Source organism: Geotrypetes seraphini, chromosome 18, assembly GCF_902459505.1.
Source record: "Geotrypetes seraphini chromosome 18, aGeoSer1.1, whole genome shotgun sequence".
Classification (NCBI taxonomy): Eukaryota; Metazoa; Chordata; class Amphibia; order Gymnophiona; family Dermophiidae; genus Geotrypetes; species Geotrypetes seraphini.
In genome coordinates, this window is record NC_047101.1 from 27,597,722 (window position 1) to 27,623,176 (window position 25,455).

A 25,455-nucleotide genomic window follows, 5' to 3' on the forward strand; every position below is an offset into this window, starting at 1 on the left:
CATCCGATTGCAATGCTTATCAAGTTGTTTACATCATAATTTGTCCATGTGATAAACTATTCTATCCAAACTGCTATGGCAGTTTTTAGCGCAGGGAGCCATTCCATTCATTGCCATTTTTATTGTTTCCACCAGATGGTGCCATTGTAATTGAAATACTGTATCTTTTACTTTGCAGCCCATTCATCATTCATTGTCTTTTTTTACCATCTGCACAAGATGGTGATATTACTACATTACTATTATACATATATTTTCCCCCTTAGTTTCAGCTTATTTAAATTGTATGTTTATTTTCTCGCCCACGATTTACCTACAGGTTGATTTTTATTTTATTTTGCTATGTATTTGTGGGTGTTTTCTGTATTGACACATGGCATTTCACTTTCTCTGCATGTCCCTAGGGGCTTTGGTGCATTTCTCGCGGGGGACTCCCTACTGCAGCTTTGAAAGGGAAGCCCTTGGGGATTTTTGAATGCCTTTGGGCATGTGCGGTTCCTTTTTCTCACTGACCTCTTTTGGTTCCGTTCCAAACTGGTTGCATCATTAACTGTGTCATAAAGTTTGACTGTGTTTGTTTTTAAGGTAAGGCGACATCGACAAAAACAGAGAGTCATGAGCTTGATGCCCTTCACCTTTTCCGTTTGAATACTGAGACTTTAAAAAATATTATATATTACTTTACATCTCTTTTCATTTTGTTCATTTGTTGTCCTTTGTGATGATTTCCAATGGAGGGGGCCATTACCGCATTATTTTAAATATCTTTTACTTTGCAGCCTATTCACATTCACTTTTTTTTACTGTTTCCACCAGATGGCGCCATTGTAATTGAAATACTGTATCTTTTACTTTGCAGTAGAGAATGACACGGTGACAAAATTCTTCACCGTTCCCGTCCCCGCGGATAACCGCGGGAAACCGTCTTCATGTCATTCTTTAAGGAGAGAGGAAAGAATCAGAGTATAATTGGGCACAACCACTGCCCGCAAGCTTTGCTTTGAAGAATGCTGGTGTAAAAGGACCGAGGTTGAAATAGACACTAGACAATGACATGGGATTATTTCCCGCGGTTATCCGCGGGGACGGGAACGGTGATGAATTTTGTCACCATGTCATTCTCTACTTTGCAGCCCATTCACATTCATTGTCTTTTTTTACTGTTTCCACCAGATGGCGATATTACTATTTCCTTTTCTGTTATACATAAAATTTTTTATTCTAGGACAAGCAGGCAGGTATTCTCACATATGGGTGACGTCATCCGACAGAGCCCCGATGCGTACGCCTCACAAGCAGACTTGCTTGAAGAAACTAGAAGTTTCGAGTCGCCCGCACCGCACATGCACGAGTGCCTTCCCGCCTAGCACAGGGCGCGTCTCCTCAGTTCTTAGTTTTCCGCGGAGCCGAGAAGTCCGTCTTTTTGGCTCTCTCCGGTTACTTCGTCGATCGTGCCTTCTCTCACCGCGGTTTGTGTTTTATTTTTCTCTCGAATCGCTGTATTGTTACTTTTCTTTCTTTAAAAAAAAAATGTTTACTTCCGTCCGTTCGCCCGGTACAGGCCGCTCGGCCGCAGCCCGCAGGCTTCAACCTTGCGTCGGCTGTATTTTTGTCTATGCCCCAGCCTGTTACCGGTTTCAAACAGTGTAGCAAGTGCAAGCACACGATATCTCTCAAGGACCCTCATGGACCCTGCCTCAACTGCCTTGGGCCGACGCATCATCCTACCTCGTGCCTGCCTTGCCAAACACTTAAGCCTCGTGCTTTTAAGCGTTGTTGCATCTTGGTGGATAGCCTCTTCGAGATGGAGTCTACTAATCCCTCAACATCGAAGGTGTCTTCGGCCTCGACCTCCATCGACGCCTCTCCTTCGGCTGCTTTCACCTCGAGCCTCATCAGACCTTCGTCTTTCGGAGCGGCTCTTGCTTCGACGTCTTCGGCTGCCATATCTTCTCCCTTCTCCTCAGGTCAGATAGCTCAGCACTCGGTTCCGCCAGTGGTGATTAAGGTGTCGAAGCCTCCCAAGTCGAAACACTCTCACATCAATGTGCGGGATCCTTCAGCCATGTTAGGTGGGCCGGTTTCAGACGCGGTACCCTCCTTGCCGGCTTCGTCCCAGACCTCTTTGGAGGAGCAGATTCTTAAGGTCCTTACTACCATGGGACCCACACTGCTCACTCTTCTCCAGCCTGGGCATGCAGCAGTCTCCCGCGAGGTCGAGGCGCCTTTGCCCCAGTCTGATCCTCCACACTCGATTAAGGGAGCTGAGTTTCTGCGAGTGTCTGGTCGGGCTTCCAAGCACAAAATAGATGAGTAGATTCTTTGCGAGTGCATCGACACGATATCTCACACTCTACAAAGGGTGTGCAGTCTTCGAAAGTGCTTCAAGGCTCCTCCTCCAAGCCTATAGATCTTCGATCTTCTGCTTCCGAGGCGAACTCTGCTCGGTCCTCGAGATCCAGTTCGAGACACAGTTCTCGACATCACTTGAGGCCTGCTTCGAGCCATTCTTCTAGACATCATTCCTCAAAGCCTCGATCCTCTCCGGCCTCGACAAAACCACCAACTCCTCGTTCCAGGTCTCCGATGCCGGCCCTCGAGGATATTCCGATTTCCAGTGCCTCGTCCAAGTCTCCAGATTCCTTCGCAACATGGTTTCCTGCCGAGGCTTCCTCTTCGACTCCAGCTGCCTTGACTTGAACGTTCCATTGGACACTGGCTTTAAATATTCTAAATAATACCTCGAGGTCATGCATCTTCCTCAACCTCCAACTGAATCTCTTAAGCTTCCACTACATAAGCTTCTCGATCAGACTTTTACTAGATGCATGGAGACTTCTTTTTCCATTCCAGCAGTTCCAGGAAAGTTGGACTCCAGATATAAAATGGTGCATCATAAAGGCTTTGACAACTCCCAGTTGTCTCATCAATTCCTGCTTGTGGAATCCTCTTTAAAGAGATCCCATCCTTCTAGGGTTTATGCCACAGTTCCTCCTGGCCAGGAAGGAAAAACCATGGATAAATTCAGACGTCGCATCTACCAAAATGCTATGATGTCTTCTAGAGTCCTTAATTATAATTTTTATTTTATCACTTATTTTGAATTTCTTTTGACTCTTTCGCCAAAATTTATGAATTACTTGGATGATACCATGCATTTTGAGTTCAAGAAGTAATTGCTTCTTTCTTTCAGTTACGTCTCCATCTTCTGCAATCATCTTATGATGCTTTTGAGCTCTCTGCCCGAGCAGCAGCTTGCTCTGTGGCCATGCGTCGTCTAGCCTGGCTTCGCACCATTGACATGGACTCTAACCTTCAGGACCGCCTGGCGAACATTCCTTGTGAGGGCAATGACCTTTTCGATGAATCCATCGAGGCAGCCACCAAGAAATTGTCTGACCATGCTAAATCCTTTGCCTCCATAGTCAGACCTAAACCTAAGCCAGCTCCTTCTAGGCCTACACGCCCTCCTGTTATCTACCAGAGGCGTTTTCCTCCAAAGCCAGCGCCTTACACTCGCCCTCCTTTGAAGAAGCAGCCGCCTCAGAAGCAACAGAAACCCCAACCTTCTGCTGCACCTAAGGCTTCTCAGCCTTTTTGACTGTTTAACACAGAGCATAACCTCTACCATTCTGTCTGTCTCCTTTTCCCCCTATAGGAGATCGTCTCCATTATTTTTACAACAGATGGACGGTCATTACATCCGACCTCTGGGTACTTACCATCATAAGGGAAGGATACTCTCTTCATTTTGCTCAGGATCCACCAGAGCTTCCTCCAAGAGAGTATCTTTCCAATCCATCTCAGACCGCCCTTCTTCTTCAGGAAGCTCAAGCTCTGCTTCGTCTTCATGCTATCGAACCAGTTCCCTTGGAACAGCAGAACAGGGGGTTTTACTCCCATTACTTCCTTGTTCCGAAGAAGACGGGCGATCTGCGACCCATTTTGGATCTCGGGGCTCTCAACAAATTTTTAGTCAAAGAAAAGTTTCGAATGTTGACCCTGGCATCTCTCTATCGGCTTCTCGAGCAGAACGACTGGTTATGCTCTCTAGATCTCAAGGAGGCCTATACTCATATTCCCATTCATCCGGCCTCCCGTCAATACCTCAGATTTCGGGTGGGGAATCTGCATTTTCAATACAGAATTCTACCCTTCGGCCTGGCCTCGTCTCCCAGAGTGTTCACCAAGTGCCTGGTTGTGGTAGCGGCAGCTCTAAGGAACCATGGTCTTCAGGTATTTCCCTACCTTGACAACTGGCTCATCAAAGATTCCACATCTCAAGGGGTTATTGTAACGACCCAACGGCCTACTTGGTTTCTACAAAGTTTGGGATTCGAAATCAATTTTCCCAAATCCCACCTTCGGCCCTCACAAACTCTACACTTCATTGGAGCTGTTCTGGATACTATCCAACTCAGAGCATTCCTTCCACAACAATGTCTAGATGCTCTGCTTCACCTCTGTCACACAGTGTCTTCTCGCTCTTCCATCTCTGCGAGACACATGATGGGGCTTCTAGGTCACATGGCCTCCACAGTACACGTGACTCCTTTTGCCGGACTTCACCTCAGAATTCCTCAGTGGACCCTGGCATCTCAATGGACACAGGTTTGCGATCCTCTTTCTCGACACATCACAGTCACTCCTTCTTTGAAGAAGTCTCTCCGTTGGTGGATGCTCTCTTCCAATCTTTCCAGAGGCTTGCTTTTTCAAACGCCCCCTCATCAGAAGATCCTCACGACAGACTCGTCGACCTACGCTTGGGGCGCTCATCTCGATGGTCTCCGTACTCAAGGCGTCTGGACCAGCAGATTGTCAGTGTCATATAAATCAGTTGGAACTCAGAGCGATCCTCAAAGCTCTCCATGCTTTTCAACATCTCCTTCACGACACAGTAGTCCTCGTCCACATCTCCTTCTCTGTGTATCCCTAGCCAAATCTGGGAACATCTGAATTTTACAACCTAAAAATTATTTTTGTTTATTTTTAAAGAAAAGTCTCAGCAACCAGTTTTTATCTGGTGCGAGAGCTACTGTCAAAAGTAAAGTTACTGGGGTCACTAATTCTTTGTCAGATATTTCCAAAATATTAAATATATTCATTAAGTCTTGTCCCAATTTCTGTTGTTGTTGCTGATCCTGGGTCCTATGCGGGAGATAATAAACCTGCGTAAATGGTGGTAATGACTCTTCAGAAAGCTCCTATACTTCCATCATATAACGTTTCAACATTTCCCTAGGGGCTATCATAGGAACCCTAGGGAAATTAATCAATCTAAGGTTATTGTTTCGAGCAAAATTTTCCATTGCCTCCATCTTCCTTCTTAAGTTAGTTTTGTCCTTAATTAATGTCTCAGTGATTTGCTTGGAGACTTTTAATTCTTGGTGGACATTCTGTACTGAAGTCTTAGAGTCCTCAATTTCAATCTTTAAATTTTTAATCTCAGTTTCATGATCTTTAAATTTCCTTTCCAGTTGTTGTAATTTCGGATTTATAGATCTTTCCAAATTAGCTGCAAGATCCCACAGAGAATCCAATGTTACCTCCTGGGGCTTCTCAATTTGAACAGAGTGTAATTTTAATTGAGTTAGCTTACCCTCTGGCAACATATCTCGTCGAACGTCCTGTCGAGTTCGTTTGTCCCCCTCCACCTCCTCCTCAGTCTCCATGCTCAGGTTCCTCTGCTCCGGCAAGGAATCCGGCAACATAGTCCCCCTCTCATTCTCCTTAGCCTCCAGGAGGAGGTGAACTCCGACTTCTGGAAGTACATCCGCTCGCGGGGAACTGGTGGACTGAGGACGTGGGGAAGGTGCTCTCACATCGGGGCTCAGCGATGTCTCCAACCCTATGGAGAATGGCACAGGTTCGCCTCCACCGTGCATCTCCTGCATAGGACTCCCCGATGATATCGGCATGCCCTGCATTCTTCTCACCGGCTCCTCGATGTTGCCGAAGACGGCTGTTCTGGAGCGCTGCGAGGCTCCAGCAGCGCTACGTCCCCTCCTCTTCGGCATTGCTCTGGGCAAGTAAAAAATACAGAAGTAAGTGAATTTGAGGGAGCTTCAGGGAGAGCTCAGACAACCTTGCATGCGGCCATCTTGGATCTGCCCCTGCGTTACAGGTTTTTAGCGCGGACCATCACAGGAAATGCTCCGGTGCTCATAGAATTCATGTGAGCAGCGGAGCACTTACCTCGCTGGCCCGCACTAAAAACCTCTGCACTGCTTACACATCACATTGCCTCCATGGGGATCTTCTCGCAGAGCTAGCACTTGAGCGTTTTAAAGGTGAGACACTGACTGGGGGGAAACGCATCATTCGAAGAAGACAGCCGGGGACTCACCTAAATTAGCGGGGCGCAGCGCCCGGCTAAAGACGCTAGGGAGAACACTGCATATATATCAATGATCTAGAGATGGGCAATATTTCTTCACTCAGAGAATAGTTAAACTCTGGAACGCATTGCCAGAGAATGGGTGATGGGATAATCACGCGCCAGACACCATCGTGCCGACAAGCCAGCGCTGATAATTCAGTGCAAGAAAGAAGTGCGCCGTGGGGAAACTTTGTTTTAAAGAGCTCCAACAGGGGATGCGCTGCCATTGGTGGGGGTGGACAGTGCAACCCCCCACATTATAGAGAAAACAGAACTTTTCCCGAAAAAAATCAGAAAGAGTTCCATTTTCTCTATAATGCAGGGTTACAAACCCCCAACAGCAGCACAAACACTATGCAGTAAAGAGGGGGGGTTCCCCACTCACACTCCGCTTCGGAGCTCTTTAAAATTAAGTTTTTCTGCAGCGCGCTTCTTTCTTGCGCCGAATTGTCAGCACTGGATTGTCGGCAGGCTGGTGTCTCACGCGCAACAGATTATGAACCAGAGAATGTGGTAAGAGTGGCTAAAGTAGCAGGTTTTAAGAAAGGTTTGGACAATTTCCTGAAGGAAAAGTCCATAGTCTGTTATGGGGGAAGCCACTGATTGCTCTGGATCAATAGCATGGAATGTTGTTGCTATTTGGGTTTTGGCCAGGTGCTAGTGACCTGGATTGGCCACTGTGAAGATGGGATACTGGGCTTTATGGACCATTGGTCTGACCCAGTAAGGCTATTCATATGTTGGAAATAACTAGTGAGATAATTAAATTTGCTGATGACATAAAGTTGTTCAAAGTCTTTAAATCGCATGAGGACCTTGGGAGACTGGGCATCAAAATGCAGATGACATTTAATGTAAGCAAGTACAAAATGATAAACTATAGCTATGTGATGCTGAGTTCCACGTTAGAGGTCATTGCCCAGAAAAAAGGATCTAGATGTGATTATAGTCAATAATATGTTACTAAATATGTCACAGTCACAATAGATTGAAAGGGAAAGGGGATAGACTCGAACATAAGAATTGCTGCTACTGGGCCAGACCAGTGGTCCATCATACCCAGCAGTTGGCTCATGCGGCGGCCATCTGGTCAAAGACCAGTGCCCTGAAATTAGCCCTACCAGCGTACGTCCTTGTTCAGCAGGAACTTCTCTAACTTTGTCTTGAATCCCTGGAGGGTGTTTTCCTCTATGACAGACTCTGGCAGAGCGTTCCAGTTTTCCACCACACTCTGGGTGAAAAAGAATTTCCTTACATTTGTACGGAATCTATCCCCTTTCAACTTTAGCGAGTGCCCTCTCGTTCTCCCTACCTTGGAGAGGGTGAACACTGTCCTTGTCTACTAAGTCTATCCCCTTCAGTACCTTGAATGTTTCGATCATGTCCCCTCTCAATCTCCTCTGTTCAAGAGAGAAGATGCCCAGTTTCTCTAATCTTTCGATGTACAGCAGCTCCTCCAACCCCTTAACCAGCTTAGTCACTTTTCTCTGGACTCTTTTGAGTAGTACCGTGTCCTTCTTCATGTACGGCAACCAGTGCTATATGAGGTACTCCAGGTGAGGGCGCACCATGGCCCGGTACAGCGGCATGAAACCTTCTCCAATCTGTTCATGATCCCCTTCTTTATCATTCCTAGCATTCTATTCGTCCTTTTCACCGCCATCGCACATTGTGTAGACGGCTTCATCGACTTGTCGATCAGAACTCTCAAGTCCCTTTCCTGGGAGGTCTCTCCAAGTACCGCCCCAGACATCCTGTATTTGTGCATGAGATTTTTGCTACCGACATGCATCACTTTACACTTGTCCACTTTGAAACTTATCTGCCATGTCGATGCCCATTCCTCGAGCCTGATTATGTCACGTTGTAGATCTTCGCAATCCCCCTGCATGTTCACTATTCTGAATAACTTCGTATCGTCCGCAAATTTTATCACCTCGCTCATCGTACCTATGTTCAGATCGTTTATAAAGATGTTGAAGACCATGGGTCCAAGCACCGAGCCCTGCGGCACCCTGCTGGTGATGCTCTTCCAGTCCGAATATTGTCCATTTACCCCCACTCTCTGTTTCCTGTGCTCCAGCCAGTTTTTAATCCACGTGAGTACTTCACCCTCGATTCCATGACTTGCAATTTTCCGAAGTAGTCGTTCATGTAGAACCTTATCAAACGCCTTCTGAAAGTCAAGATATACCATGTTGACCGGGTCTCCCTTGTCTATCTGACTGTTTACTCCCTCGAAGAAGTGCAGCAGTTTTGTTAAACAAGATCTGCCTTTGCTGAAACCATGCTGACTGGTCCTCATCAGCCCGTGCCCGTCAAGGTGATCAATGAACATAAGAACATAAGAAATGCCTCTGCTGGGTCAGACCCGAGGTCCATCGTGCCCAGCAGTCCGCTCACGCGGCGGCCCAGTCCTTTATCAGCGCCTCTATCATCTTTCCCGGTACTGAGGTCAGACTCACCGGTCTGTAGTTTCACGGGTCTCCCTTCGAACCTTTTTTGAATATCGGTGTAACATTCGCTACTTTCCAGTCCTCCAGAATCTTTCCTGATTCAATCGACAGATTGGCTATTAGTTGGAGCAGTTCAGCTAGGGTCCCTTTCAGTTCCTTGATGACTCTCAGATGGATGCCATCTGGTCCCGGGGATTTATCGCTCTTAAGCCTATCAATCTGCCTGCATACCTCTGCCTGCATAGACTCCCTGCATACCTCATGCCTGCATAGACTGACCGTTAACCCTGTCAGTTTCCCGTTTTCACTTCCAGCATATAGCCTTATGGCTGTGTATATCCTCTTCGGTAAATACAGACGCAAAAAAACGTGTTCAGTCTGTCGGCGATTGCTTTGTCCTCCTTTAGCGCTCCCTTTATTCCTAGGTCATCCAACGGTCCCACCGCTTCCTTCGCGGGTCATTTCCCTTTAATATATGGAAAGAACATCTTGATGTTTTTCACCTCCTTGGCTATTTTTTCCTCATAGTCTCTTTTGGCCCCTTTTACTGCCTTATGGCAACTACGTTGATGTTTGTGCTTATTCCAGTTTTCATCTGTTTTTGATCTTTTTCATTCCTTAAATAAGGTCTTTTTTGTCTCTGATCGCTTCCTTAACCTCTACAGTGAGCCACATCGGTTCTTTATTCTTTTTCCTCTTTGATCCCTTGTTGATACACGGTATATATAGATTTTGCGCCTCGGTGACCATATCCTTAAAAAGAGACCAAGCTTGCTCTAGCGTTTTTACAGTGTTTATCATCTTCTTAATCTTCTTCCCCAACATGCGTCTCATCTCTTCGTAATTCCCTTTTTGGAAGTTAAGCTCCATGGCCGTCATTCTGGACCTATGTTTTGCCCCTATTTCCAGGTTGAAGCGGATCATATTGTGATCGCTGTTTCCCAGCATCCCTTCTACTTCTACATCCTGTGCCAGTCCTCGCAGCCCATTTAGAATTAATCAAGAGTAATCAAAGGAGATATTTCTTTATTAAAAGGATGCATAAAAGGGTGGAGACTGTGGCTGAATTTAAGAAAGCATGGGAAAAGACCATAGGATTTCTGATGGAATGGAAGGGATGATTGCTCTGGGTAGGCATATGGTCTTTATAAGCTGTTGTTTTCTCTATTTCTTAGTTCTATAATGAACACTTCTTATGTATCTTGTCTGCGAGTCTTGTTTGTCTTATCTTTTGGTCTGCTCCATCATGATCTTTAAAGCTCTAATGTATATACTTTGCTTAAATTAACTTTCTTAAAGAGTGCCTTGTAACTATTTACCCAACCTTTTGTTTTTTCCCTTTTTTCCTATGCCCTTATTGTAACTTTGCCCCCTTTCCCTCGCTTTCCTGTTAGTCATTATTGAAATTTGCTGTTTTTAAATGTATATTAATGTTTCTATGTTTTATTATATTATGTACATCGCTTAGAATATTTAAATAGGCGATATATCAAGAGTTAAATAAACTTGAAACTTGATAAGGAGTAGCAGTAGTAGGATCTCAGCTAACTGGATGTTGCCTTGCTGATTTCAGTGGAGCCAATGGTAAGTTGTCATAGCAACCTGTACCATTTACACGGGACATCTGTAAATCACTTTGAAACGTCAAGGTCATGCTTAATATGCTTATTTGGCAAATCGATCAAATTTGGTCCTGAGAAACAAAAAAGAAATCCACAAGTGTTACATCAAATTGTCTGCTGCCCAACAGTGAAGCTCAGGAACTTATCATCTCTCTTTGTTTTGCATTCAGATACAGCAGGCAAAATTCTATGAGAGCATTATGAAGATTCTAAGACCTAAGCCTGATTACTATGCCGTGGGATATTATGGACAAGGATTCCCCACATTCCTTCGGGTAAATCTCTCTTTATAAAGATATGTAACACTCCAGTCTAGTAACTGGGCAAAATATGCACGAAGGAAAAATAAAAACAAAAAAAGAAAACAAAATGTAAGATTTGAACATAGTAACATAGTAGATGATGGAAGATAAAGACCAGTCTGCCCAACCTGATTCAATTTTTTTTAATTTTTTCTTTTAGCTATTTCTGGGCAAGAATCCAAAGCTCTACCGGGTACTGTGCTTGGGTTCCAACTGCCGAAATCTCTGTTAAATCCTACTCCAGCCCATCTACACCCTCCCAGCCATTGAAGCCCTCTCCAGCCTATCCTCCACCAAACGGCCATATACAGACACAGACTGTGCAAGTCTGCCCAGTACTGGCCTTAGTTCAATTTTTAATATTATTTTCTGATTCTAGATCCTCTATGTTCATCCCACACTTCTTTGAACTCAGTCACCGTTTTCCTCTCCACCACCCTCTCCATAAAGTAGAATTTCCTAACATTGCTCTTGAATCTACCACCCCTCTGGTGGTATGTCCTCTGGTTTTACCATTTTCCTTTCTCTGGAAAAGATTTTGTTCTACGTTAATACCCTTCAAGTATTTGAACATCTGAATCATATCTCCCCTGTCCCTCATTTCCTCTAGGGTATACATATTCAGGGCTTCCAGTCTCTCCTCATATATCTTCTGGCAAAATCCTCCTATCATTTTTGTCGCCCTCCTCTGGACTGCTTCAAGTCTTCTTACGTCCTTCGCCAGATACGGTCTCCAAAACTGAACATAATACTCCAAGTGGGGCCTCACCAATGACCTGTACAGGGGCCTCAATACCTTCTTCCTTCTACTGGCTATACCTCTTTTTATATAGCCCAGCATCCTTCTGGCAGCAGCTGCCTTGTCACACTGTTTTTTCACCTTTAGATCTTCGGACACTATCACCCCAAGGTCCTTCTCCCCATCCGTGCATATCAGCTTCTCTCCACCCAGCATATACGGTTCCTTCCGATTATTAATCCCCAAATGCATTACTCTGCATTTCTTTGCATTGAATTTTAGTTGCCAGGCATTAGACCATTCCTCTAACTTTTGCAGATCCTTTTTCATATTTTCCACTCCCTCTTCGGTGTTTACTCTGTTACAAATCTTGGTATCATCTGCAAAAAGGCACACTTTTCCTTCTAACCCTTCAGCAATGTCACTCACAAACATATTGAACAGGATTGGCCCCAGCACCGAACCCTGAGGGACTCCACTACTCACCTTTCCTTCCTCCGAGCGACTTCCATTAACCACCACCCTCTGGCGTCTGTCCGCCAGCCAGTTTCTAACCTAGTTCACCACTTTGGATCCTAACTTCAGCCCTTCAAGTTTGTTCAACAGCCTCCTATGAGGAACTGTATCAAAGGCTTTGCTGAAACCTAAGTAAATTACATCTAGCATATGTCCTCAATGTAGCTCTCTGGTCACCCAATCAAAAATTCAATCAGGTTCGTTTGGCACAATTTACCTTTTGTAAAGCCATGTTGCCTCGGATCCTGTAACCCATTAGATTCAAGGAAGTACACTATCCTTTCTTTCAGCAACACTTCCTTTATTTTTCCAACAACTGAAGTGAGGCTCACCGGTCTGTAGTTTCCTGCTTCATCCCTGTGACCACTTTTATGAATAGGGACCACATCCGCTCTCCTCCAATCCCAAGGAATCACTCCCGTCTCCAGAGATTTGTTGAACAGGTCTTTAATTGGACTCGCCAGAACCTCTCTGAGCTCCCTTAGTATCCTGGGATGGATCCCGTCTGGTCCCATCGCTTTGTCCACCTTCAGTTTTTCAAGTTGCTCATAAACACTCTCCTCCATGAACGGCGCAGAATCTACTCCATTTTCTCGTGTAACTTTGCCAGACAATCTCGGTCCTTCTCCAGGATTTTCTTCTGTGAACACAGAAACAGAAGTATTTGTTTAGCACATTTGCTTTTTCCTCATCACTCTCCACATATCGGTTCCCAGCATCTTTTAGTTTAGCAATTCCATTTTTCATCTTCCTCGTTTCACTAATATATCTGAAAAAAATTTTGTCTTCCTTTTTTTACATTTTTAGCCATTTGTTCTTCCGCCTGTGCTTTCACCAGACATATCTCTCTCTTGGCTTCTTTCAGTTTCACCTTATAGTCCTTTCTGCACTCCTCTTCCTGGGTTTTTTTATATTTCACGAACGCCAACTCTTTCACCTTTATTTTCTCTGCCCTAGTTTGGAGAACCATATCGGCTTCCTTTTTCTCTTGTTTATATTGATTTTCTTCACATAAAGGTCCGTAGCCATTTTTTCCGCTCCTTTCAGCTTAGACCACTGTCTTTCCATTTCTCTTATGTCCTCCTATCCTAACAGCTCTTTCTTCAGGTACTCTCCCATTGCATTAAAGTCCATACGTTTGAAATCTAGGTCTTTAAGTATCGTGCGGCCGCTCTACACTTTATCCGTTATATCAAACCAAACTACTTCCCAGGTAAGCACCCACTTGAACATTAGAGATACTCTTTCCATTTGTGAGGACCAGATCCAATATCGCTTTTTCCCTTGTGGGTTCCGTCACCATTTGTCTGAGCAGTGGTGTGCAGTGAGGGCTTTCAAGGGATTCAGTGAATCCCCAGCTCTACAGCCCTGCTTTTTTGTTGTTGTTTGTTTACTTTTTGCTTGAGGCAGTTTGATTTGTTGAGTAGGCAGCCTGCTCAACCAGTAAAACTATATCAAACAAACAAAAAAGCAAGGCTTTTGGGCTGGGGATTCTCTGAATCCCCTGAAAGTACTGATCTGAATTTGATTGGCTGAGCAGCATGTGCCTGTTCAACCAATAAAATTCAGAGTAGTGCCCTCAGGGCCTTTAGGGGGTGGGGTGAATCTCCTGAAGGCCTTGACCACATGTCACTGGAACGAACCTAGTATGACATAACTATATAGGACTTCAGCTGCTGGTATATTAATTCATATTATTCTTCTAGATTCTTATTTCTTTATATTGTATTACTCAACTTATGTAGTTGAAGTTCTTTGTTAAGATGTATTTATGCTCATATATTAATTTGGGGTCCAAAAACCACATTAGGACTTATTTGGGGGGGATGTCTTATTTTTTTCAAGAATAGATTACATTTTTGTTTCAAACCAATTAGTACAACAGATAACACAAGCCTCCATAGACCCAATTATTTTATCTGATCATGGAGGGTGTGTGGGTTGAACTTAAAATAGGAGATGGTAGACACTGCTTGCAGATCCAAAATTTTGTGAAAAATTTAATATAAAAATGAATGAATATTTCCAAATTAATGCCACTGAAGGAATCTCTATTGAAACTTTATAGGATGTTTTTAAGGCAACCGTGAGAGGACAAATTATTTCTTTTTCGGCATATATTAGGAAACAGATCAAACAACAATTTTCCAATCTAGAGCAAGAAATTAAATTTTTGGAATCAAAATTGATTGATAAATGGGAGTACTCTGTATTCCAGGATCTTTTAAAAGCTAAATGTAAATATAATGAGATTTCTTCCAAATTGGTAAGGAATGATTTATTTTCTCAGCAAGCTTTGTATTATGGAAATTCAAATAAGGCAGGAAGATTATTGGCAAATTATCTTAAAGCAAAAAAAAAAAAAAAAAGTCAAAAATAATTGCAATTAAAGATGAGAAAGGTGATACTTACACTCAAGTTGAACCTATTCTAAAACAATTTTTAATATTTTATAAAGCTCTTTATTCTTCTGAGCCTTATTTAGATAAATAAAAAGATGGTTTATAATTTTTAAAATTATTAGAGGGACCTAAAATTCCTGAACATATAAAAGGAAGTCCTGAAGAGCCTATATCATTAAAAGAATTGCAAACAGCGTTGAAATCCCTTAGAGTTGGATCCACTCCAGGTGGTGATGGTTTCACGGTAGAGTTTTTAAAATCATTTCAAAATACCCTATTACCATATTTGTTAAATCTATATCAGGCTGAACTACATAAAGGTTGTATTGTAGGCACTATGGCAGAGTCTTTAACTATAGTTTTGCCAAAGCCAAATAAAGATCCTACATTGGTCTCAAATTACAGGCCTATTTCTTTAATTAATGTAGATGGCAAACCTTTGGCTAAACTTTTGGCTTTACACTTAGCCAAGGCTCTCCCTTATATTATAGGTATGCACCAAACTGGGTTTGTTGCTCAGAGACATTCCTCTAATAATACCAGACTGGCTTTTCAAATGTTATATTTAACAAAAGCCATGAATGATCCAGCCTTTTCTGTTTCCTTGGATTCAGAGAAGGCATTTGATCGGGTGGAATGGACCTTCATGTATCAAGCTATGGAGTGGTTTGGTATAGGGACAGGTTTTATACAAATGATTCAATCCTGCTAGATTATATATTAATAATAATTTTTTTGAAAGCTTCAACTTGCAGAGGGAGTTAAACAGGGATGTCCCTTGACTCCTTTGTTTTTGATATTGTATTAGAACCCTTGTTATTAGCTATTCAACATGCAAAGGAGATACAGGGTATTCCCTATTCAGAATGGGAATATAAGGTCTCTGCTTATGCAGATGATATACTGCTTCATTTGAGAAACCCTGAAACAACCATTCCATGCTTTCTTGAATTAATAGAGAAATTTGGAAAGTTTTCTGGGTATAAGATTAATTGGAATAAATCTGAAGTTCTTCTACTTATGTACATTGTACAAAAGGTTTGCTTGACTCATTTTCCTTTATCTGGAAGGAAGGTGGAATAAAATACTTAGGAATTTGGATAAAAAATACACTGGAAAACACAATGAAAGTAAATGAAAAAGCTTTATTACAGAAGGTAACAGAAATGTGTGAGCAATGGAATCCTTTGATAATATTCCAGACTGGCACGCTCTGCTGGCCTCAATAACCTGAAGTGGAAGACTATTCCAACGATCAACCACCCTTTCAGTGAAAAAGGATTTCCTGGTGTCCCCATGCAGTTTCCCGCCCCTGATTTTCCACGGATGCCCCCTTGTTGCCGCGGGATCCTTGAAAAAGAAGATATCTTCTTCCACCTCGATGCGGCCCGTGAGATACTTGAATGTCTCGATCATGTCACCCCTCTCTCTGCGTTCCTCGAGTGAGTACAGCTGCAACTTATCCAGCCGAGACCATCCGGGTGGCTATTCTCTGGACCGACTCCAGTCTCAGCACATCCTTACGGTAATGCGGCCTCCAGAATTGCACACAGTATTCCAGGTGGGGGCTCACCATGGATCTATACAATGGCATAATGACTTCAGGCTTGCAGCTGACGAAACTCCTGCGTATGCAACCTATGATTTGCCTTGCCTTGGATGAAGCTTGCTCCACTTGAAATTGGCAGTCTTCATGTTCTCACTGACGATCACCCCTAAGTCTCGTTCTGCTTCAGTTCTTGTTAGGATCTCGCCATTAAGGGTGTAAGTCTTGCATGGATTTTGGCTGCCCAGGTGCATGACTTTGCATTTTTGGCATTGAAGCTGAGTTGCCAGGACCTAGACCAGCGCTCCAGTAGGAGTAGGTCGTGCATCATGTTGTCGGACATTGAATTTGTCTGTTGTGCTTTTGCCCACTACATTGCTTAGTTTGGCGTCATCGGCGAATAATGTTATTTTACCTCGCAGCCCTTCTGCCAAGTCTCTTATAAAGATGTTGAATAGGATCGGACCCAGGACCGAGCCCTGCAGCACTCCATTGATTACCTCCGTCATTTTGGAGGGGGTGCCATTCACCACTACCCTCTGAAGCCTACCTCCAAGCCAGTTCCCAACCCATTTCGTCAATGTGTCGCCCAATCCTATAGAACTCATCTTGCTCAGCAACCTACGGTGTGGTACGCTATCGAATGCTTTACTGAAGTCCAGGTATACGATGACCAGGGACTCCCCAACATCCAGCTTCCTCGTCACCCAGTCAAAGAAGCTGATCAGGTTGGATTGGCAGGATCTCCCCTTAGTAAATCCATGTTGACGGGGATCCCGTAGATTCTCCTCATTCAGGATCGTATCCAATTGGCGTTTGATTAGAGTTTCCATTAGTTTGCACACTATTGATGTGAGACTCACCAGTCTGTAGTTTGCTGTCTCCATCTTGGAGCCTTTCTTGTGGAGTGGAATGATGTTAGCCGTCTTCCAGTCCAACGGGACGTTACCCATACTAAGGGAGAGATTGAAGAGCGCGGATAGCGGTTCCGCCAAGACATCACACAACTCACTAAGCACCCTGGGGTGTAGGTTGTCAGGCCCCATTGCCTTGTTAACCTTAAGCTTTGACAGCTCGCAGTAGATACCGCTGGGTGTAAACTCGAAATTACTAAATGGGTCATCTGCGTCAACCCTTATCTGTAGCTGAGGGACGAGTCCTGGCGCCTCGCGGGTGAAGACTGAACAGAAGTATTCATTTAACAGTTGGGCTTTTTCTGAGTCCGCTTCTACATAGTCTCCGTCTGGTTTCCTAAGACGTACTATCCCGCCTGAGTTCTTATTTCTGTCACTGATATACCTGAAGAAGGATTTATCTCCTTTTTGGATGTTCTTCGCTAGAGACTCCTCCATGCGGAATTTGGCCTCCCTAACTGCTGTTTTGACGGCTTTTGACTTGGCCAGATAGACTTCCCTAGAGTCTTGTTTCCCTGATTGTTTGTAAGAGATGAATGCTTTTTTCTTCTCCTTGATGAGGTCCGAAATCTCCGCAGAGAACCACTGTGGCTTATTGTTCCTTCGCCGTTTACTTACTGATGTAACATAGCGGTTTGTTGCTTCTTGTATGGTGGCTTTCAAAGTCGACCACATTTCTTCCACGTTATCAGTTTCTGCTTGGCTTTGTAGCTCCTGGTGAACGAAGTCTCCCATTTCTTTGAAGTTTGTGTCCTTGTATTTGAGGACCTTGGTCACTGTGGTAGATTTAGTGAAACCTTTCCTGAGGTCAAGTATTGCCTGATCCCTTGTTGGTTCCAACACCAGTTGCCTGAATCTTGCTCCCTTCATAGAGTTTAATAGCCTCCTGCTGCTGCCGGAAGCAGAGGAAAGCATTTCCCAATCCACATCAGGCATGTTGAAGTCACCTAACAATACTGTGTCCCCACGCAAGGTGATATTCTCTATATCTCCGATTAATTCCATATCTAAGTCATCTGTTGTCTTGGGGGTCTGTATATTACACCAAGATATGGGCATTTTGTCCTTCCCTCTGGCCAAATTTACCCAAAGGGATTCCCCAGTGTAATGGACATCTGTGATTCTGGTGACCTTAATGTCATCTTTAGTATATAATGCTACACCTCCTCCCATTTTGCCCTCTCTGTCCCGGCGAAGCAAATTGTAACCCGGTATGACTATGTCCCACCACATCCAGGTCGGCATTCCTCATTTCTGTTTCTAATTCCAGGATCTTGTTTCCCAGACTGTGGGCGTTTGCGTACATAGCCCTCCATGTTGTATGTTTGTTACGTCTCAGTGGGGATGTTCCCACTTGAGCTACTTGGACACCTTTAGCATTATTCGCATGTTTTGTACTTTCCCTAGACCCAGAGTTACAACATGCACCTATCCCGGACTCCCCAGACCCAGAACTACAGTGTGTTCCTATCCCAGACTCGGAAATGTGTGTACCCTGTGGGGATATTCCCGCTTGGGCTACTTGAACTCCTTTAGTACAATTTGCAATGTGTTTTCTCTCGCTGGACCCAGAATTACAATGTGTACTCCCCCTAGACCCAGAATTCCAATGTGTACTCCCCTTAGACCCAGAATTACAATGTGACCCAGAATTATAACGTGAGCCAACTCCAGACTCAAAAGTGTGTATACTCTCCCCTGACCCAGATCGGTGTTTACTTACCTTAGTCGCAAAAAAGTATTGGCAGCTTAGCTCGCCAGGTAGGTTGTTTGTGCCCGTACCCTCCCCCAACTTACCTAGTTTAAAGCCCTGTGTAGTAGGCGGACTAGACGGTGTCCAAGGACAATAATTTTATCTGATCATGGTGGTGTCTGGATAAATTTAAATTTTGTTGATCAAGATAATGATAGGCCTGTGTGGAGATTTGATAATGCATTGCTTGCATACCCAAAATTTTGTGAAGAATTTCAGACAAAGATAAATGAATATTTTCAAATTAATAATACGGAAGAAGTCTCGTTAGAAATCTTGTGGGATGCTTTTAAGGCAACTATGAGAGGACAAATAATATCATTTTCAGCTTATTCTAAAAAACAATTAAAAAAGCAATTTATTAAGTTAGAGCAAGAGATTAAGATTTTAGAGGCAAAATTGATAGAAAAATGGGAAAATTCCAAGCTACAAGATCTTTTAAAAGTGAAATATAAATATAATGAGGTTTCTTCTAAATTGGTTAAGAAAGGTATTCTTTGTCAGCAAGCTTTGTATTATGGTAATTCGAATAAGGTGGGAAGATTACTGGCTAATTATCTTAAAGTTAAAAAAAGAAGGTCTAAAATAAGTGCAATTAAAGATGAAAAAGGAGATACTCGGTCTCAAAATGGACCTATATTAAAACAATTTTTAGGGGGGCGTGGCTTGGAAGCGCAGCCAGATGGTTGAGTGCTGAGTGAGTTCTGATATCACAAGCTTTCTGAAGGAAATAATAAGTCACTAATTTAGTTTTATTTTAGTGATTGAGTGATTTCAAGTCTGGTTATGGCTACAAATAAACAGATGAAGAACGAAGGAGCTAGCACAAGTGGTGGAGGTGCTAAAAGATCAAAGCTGGATCCTGCGAAAGTGCCGTTGCCGAAAGAGGATAATGGTGACATTTCTGCTCAACTGAAACTAATAATTGAGATAGTTTCGGACAACGCTAAAAATCTGAAGGAGGTGAAAGAAGAAATGAAAAGTCTCACAGCGAGAATAGAAAGATTTGAACTAAAAACGGACTAGATGGAAAAAAGAATGTCAGCAAATGAAGCTGAGTTAAAGAAATGTAAAATGTATAAAGAAAAAGTGGAATTTCTCTCTAAAGAAATGGAAGATATTATTAACAGGGAAAAACAGAATAATTTGAGAATTATTGGTCTCCCTGAAGGTGTTGAAAATAATGATGCCATCACCTTTCTTGAACAGTTTCTTCCTAAGATTTTACCACTCAAATTAAAATTTCCTTTAGAGTTTGAAAGAGTTGGCAAGGATTTAAGACCACGTCCTTTGATTTTTAAGCTGTTAAGGCACCAACAGGTGATGGAAATCATAAAGCTTGCAAAGGAAAATAAGAACTTAAAATGTCAGGATGCAAAAATTCACATAGTTCTGGATTTTGCTAAGGCCACTGCTGATAAGAGGAAAAAAATGTTGGATTTACGGCCACAAATGAGGCAATTAGGAGCTAAGTTTGGCTTATTATACCCTGCTATAATGAGGGTAACCTATGCCAATAAAACCATGAATTTTGATTGTCCTGACAAATTGAAAGACTTTTTAGATGATTGTGAGCATTTGATGATATCATAAGATGAAGATAAAAAGTTCCGATGGACCTGTATTTTTTTATTTGAAGGATTGAAAAGAAAAGAAGTAAAAAGATAAAGTTAAGATATGTTTATATTTTATGTTTGGAGAAATGGAATCTTTTTTGAATTCAACTGAATTAACTGTCCTCAAACACGCAGTAATATTAGTTAACATTCTATTTGGATTACTTGGAAAGAAGAAGTAAATTAGAGAATTTCTTTCTGTGCAGATTCTATTATATCATCTTGTTCTAAATGCGCCATATGGTATTAGTGTGCCATGTTTTTAATAAAAACGCTGAGGATTTATTTAGGGGCATATAGGAAAATTCTTAGGAATCTACAAAGAAAAACTTTACTTTGTGCTTCTTACTTGGAGAATGGTTCCTGGCAATCTGTCTTCATAATGCTATGTTGCAGCAGTGCTGGAAGAGCTCAAGAGATTGGTGAAAAATACGATGGAACTACAGCAACAAACAGGGAATGTTCCGAGTATCTCTGTTTTTGAGATGAAAAAGTGGGGGAAAATACAATGATATGGAAAGTGTTTAGTTGTTTTAGTATCATTTGCTGCTTTGCTTTCTTTTGTTTTATTTTTAGTTTATAGTCTCATTAGGGTTTTTATGAGATAATGGTTTAGTCCAAGGATTTGCTTCTTTACTTCCGGGTCACAGAAAACAAGGAAGTATTATAATAATAACTTTATAATAACTTTATTTTTTTTTATACCGCAATACCACAAAGCAGTTCAGAGCGGTTTACAGGATAAGAGACTGTACATTTACAGCGAAGTTACAGCTTAGTTATAGCGAAGTTACATCGAGGTTACAGCATATCGAAAAACAGTTCAGAGCGATTTAAACAATGTAGGTGCAGAGAATTGGTTAACAATTATATGGCATAAACCAGTGACAATTACAAAAAGATCCAATAATTGTTGCATGGGGAGAGGGGAAGGGTAGGGAGGGAGGCAAGGGATTATTAGTTTGGTCGGGGGGACGGGGGTTAGAGGAAATTAGAATTAAAAATATATTAAGAACACTGCGTGTTTGTTCTTTGGACAGCATTTTATGAAGAGTTAGATGAGAATTCTGATAACATATTCGTTTTTTTGTGAGAGATGTGTATTATATAATTATTCTGTTCATTATATTGAGGAATCTATGTTATGGATGGGAAGATGATATCATTTTGTGGTAAGAGTTTAAAAGAAGATAACACATAATAGTTAATTAAAATAAGATGCAAAAGATGGTATTATATTAGGGAGGAAATGAATTGAGAGAAATAGGTTTCCTTATTTCAAATGAAATTATTATTAATTTAACTTATCTTTGCAGTTTTAGGAAGAGTTAATTTGAGAGATGAGTCTTTAATAATCTAATATATATATGTCATCTCATTTGAATGAAATTAAAATGTATGAGATGTAGTATAATGATTTTTTATTTCTTGTTTAAGGATATGTAATAATCGCTGATTAATGAATGATATATGCACTCAATTCTTTTTTGGCTTATTATATTGATATTATTTGCAATGTTTAAGCTTGTGGGGTACATCTCAGAACTTACCATCAAATGTGTGTTTTCAAGTTCTCAATGATGAATAAGGGTGGGGGGTGGGATAGGGAGGGTTGGGGTTACAGGTATAAGGTTTTGTATAAAAAATTAGAATTTTGGAAAATGATGCATATTCAGGAACTGTGGAATAATTTGATTTACTTATTTTTGTTAGATTATTCTTATAAAAAAGGTTATGAGTAACTTTAAAAATACCGCAATAAAACTTATTCATAAAAAAAGTAGATTCGACCATGTTACTCCACTCCTAAAAGAAGCTCATTGGCTCCCTAACTCCCACCGCATTTCCTATAAAATCATTTTACTTTCTTTTAAAATCAAACTCTCTCACCAACCTTTATTTCTTGATAAACTCCTTATACCACAAAGTTCTCCTCGCACATTAAGATCATCTGACCAAAAACTTCTATTCATACCGTCCCTAAAAGATTTCTATTATACACGTAAAACAAACTTTGCAGTAACTGCTCCTACATTATGGAACTCTCTGCCACAATACCTCCGCGACGAACTACAATTAGCCAAATTCAAGACTAACCTAAAGACTTTTTTATTTCGGGACGCATTCAACCAAACCTAGATTCTTTTCTTTCATCCTCTCCATGTTTCATATATTTTTTTTTTCTTCTTTCTCTTTCTCATATTTCTTCCTTGTTTCTTCAAGCAAGTATATATAACCACAACATGCCCTCACCCTTACGTTTTATCCCCTCCCCACTTTCTCCATTTCATCTAAACAATGTAACTTTTTCCCATTCCTCCCCCACTACCCTCACTTTCTAGTTTTTGTCATTTATGTTCAATTCAGATATTCCTACGCACTTTCTACAATCTTTAATCTCTCGTTACTATTTTTAATCTCTTGTTTAATTTTAGTGTTAACCGGCCAGATATTTGTTTGATGGTCAGGATATTAAGAACTAATAAACTTGGAAACTTCTTTAAATGTGAATGGATTCAACCATCAGGTTAAAAGGAATAAAATATTAGCATTCTTAAAAAAGCAGAATGTGGATATTTATTACATCCAAGAGACTCACTTGTCTATATTAGAATCAAAAAAATTGGAAAAGAATTGGGTGAAACATTGTTTTTTTGCTCCTGCTGATGGGAAAAAGGCAGGGGTAGCTATTATTAATAAGAAATGTACTGCTAATTTTAAAATGGTAGGTTCAGATCCAAAGGGAAGATGGGTCCATGTAGAGATGAGAATGGGAAATAATACCCTGGCTTTGTTTAATTTGTATGCCCCTAATTTGAATCAAAATGAATTCTTTAAGATAGTACAGAGATTGTTACTCCCACTGGCTGCTTCCAAATTGGTTGTGGCTGGAGATTTTAACGCTGTTATGGATCCATTATTAGATAAAAAACCTTGCAGAGATATAAAATCATTAGGGTTAGACAATTTGGTACATTCATGTGATTTAAAAGATATATGGCGTATTCTTCATTTTAATGATCGGGAATTTTCCTTTTGTTCACAAGTTCATAAGTCTTTTTCTAGAATTGATTATATTTTTGTTTCAACTCATTTAGTTCAACAAGTGTTAAAAGCTTCTATAGACCCAATTATTATATCTGATCATGGGGGTGTATGGATTGAGCTTCAAATAGATCAGCAAGAGTATAGTACACCTATTTGGAGATTTGATAACACATTGCTTGTTGATACAAAATTTTTAGATGAATTAAAATTAAAAATTAATGAGTATTTTCAAGATAATTTATCAGACGAAATTTCAATGGAAAATATTTGGGATGCTTTTAAGGCTACTTTAAGAGGTAATATTATTTCTTACTCTGCTTATATTAGGAAACAAATTAAGAATGAATATTCTAAGTTAGAAAGAGAAATTAAAGTTTTGGAAGCTAAATTGATAAATAAATGGGAACATGACACTTTACAAGATTTATTAAAAGCAAAAGGTAATTATAATGAATTAGCGTCAAAATTGATAAGGAAGGACCTTTTTTATCAACAAACTTTGTATTATGGAAATTCAAATAAGGCGGGTAGGTTATTGGCTAATTACCTTAAAGCAAAGAAAAGAACAAAAAAAGTTATTGCAATTAAAGATGAGAAAGGTGAGATGCATTCTCAAATTGAGAGCATTTTAAGTAAGTTTTTAAAGTTTTATAAAGAACTATACTCTTCTGAATCTTATGAGGGTAAAGAGAAGGATGGTATAGATTTTTTAAATTTAATTATTGGTCCGAAAGTTCCAGATCATATAAAAGGAGTTTAGATGAGCCTATATCATTAAAAGAATTAGAAACGGCGTTGAAATCTCTTAGAGTTGGATCTGCTCCAGGTGGGGATGGATTTACAGTGGAATTTTACAAATCATTTCAAGTTTCTCTATTACCTCAATTATTACATTTATTTACATCCCAGTTGTCTAAGGGATGTATTACAGGTACTATGGCGGAATCAGTAACAATTGTTTTGCCAAAGCCAAATAGAGATCCTACTTTGGTTGCAAATTGCAGGCCCATTTCATTAATAAATGTGGATGGTAAACTTTTGGCCAAGATTTTGGCTTTACGATTAGCTAAGGCTCTCCCTTTTATCATTGATATGCATCAAACTGGTTTCGTGGCAAAAAGACACTCCTCTGATAATACTAGATTGGCTTTTCATATGTTAAATTTATCTAAAGAAATTGCAGATCCGGTTTTTTCCATTTCTTTAGATGCGGAAAAAGCGTTTGACAGAGTTGAATGGTCTTTTATGTATCAAGCACTTGGTTGGTTTGGTATTGGTCCGGGATTTATTCAAATGATTCAAGCTTTGTATAGCTCCCCTTCTGCAAGATTGAACATTTGAAAGAGAATGAAAAACTTTTATTAAAAAAAATAACAGAAGTATGTGAGCATTGGAATCCGTTACATCTTTCATGGTGGGGGAGAGTGCAAACAATTAAAATGATGATTCTGCCTGTAGTTTGTTACCAAATGAGTATGATTCCAATATTTTTTCAGGGGTCATTTTATCAAAAACTTAATGGTATTCTTATGAAATTTATTTGGCTGGGTAAAAGACCTAAGATTGCTCTAGTATCTCTACAAAAGCCAATTGAGGAGGGAGGGGTTAAATTTCCAAATTTTTATAGGTACCATCAAGCCTATATTTTAAGCCAGGGTATGTATTGGATCCTCCCAGAACTCTATGATAATGCTCCAGATTGGTTATATTTGGAGTGGCGTCTAATGTTTCCTTTACATTTAGTTCATGTTGTTAATATAAAAATGTCTAGAAGATATAAACAGAACAGAATTTTGATTGATACATGGAAAACTTTGAGATACATTAGTAATCTAACATCTATTCCAAAAAGCAAATCAACAAATCAATCTTTATGGATAAACTCCAAGATTCTAATTGGTGGAGCTCAAATTTTATGGAAATACTGGATTATAGCGGGCATAAGAACTTTAAATGATGTTATTTTAAATGGTAAACTGCTTGACTTTTCACAGTTGCAAATTAGATTTAGTCTTGATAAATCACAAAGTTTTAAATGGTTGCAGCTGAAGCAGGCTATTCAGATGGGATTCCCTGAATGGAAAACTCTTAAAACTCAATATAGTTTGGAGTTCCTATGTTTCCAGGCTGATTTCATGGGACACCTAGCCAAAAACTGGTCT

General features: G+C 41.0%; 1 protein-coding gene across 5 annotated transcripts in view; it reads left to right on the plus strand.

The window, feature by feature from the left end:
• Positions 1-25,455, plus strand: part of DOCK2 (dedicator of cytokinesis 2) — a 601,528-nt gene that overhangs the window by 497,058 nt on the left and 79,015 nt on the right. For 4 of the 5 annotated variants that reach the window (XM_033927247.1, XM_033927252.1, XM_033927251.1 and 1 more), the window contains one exon: positions 10,628-10,732. The exons of the other annotated variant lie outside the window; for it this stretch is intronic. In XM_033927247.1, the coding sequence (XP_033783138.1) occupies positions 10,628-10,732 (105 nt within the window). The remainder of the gene's footprint in view (positions 1-10,627; positions 10,733-25,455) is intronic. 5 annotated transcript variants of the gene reach the window in all.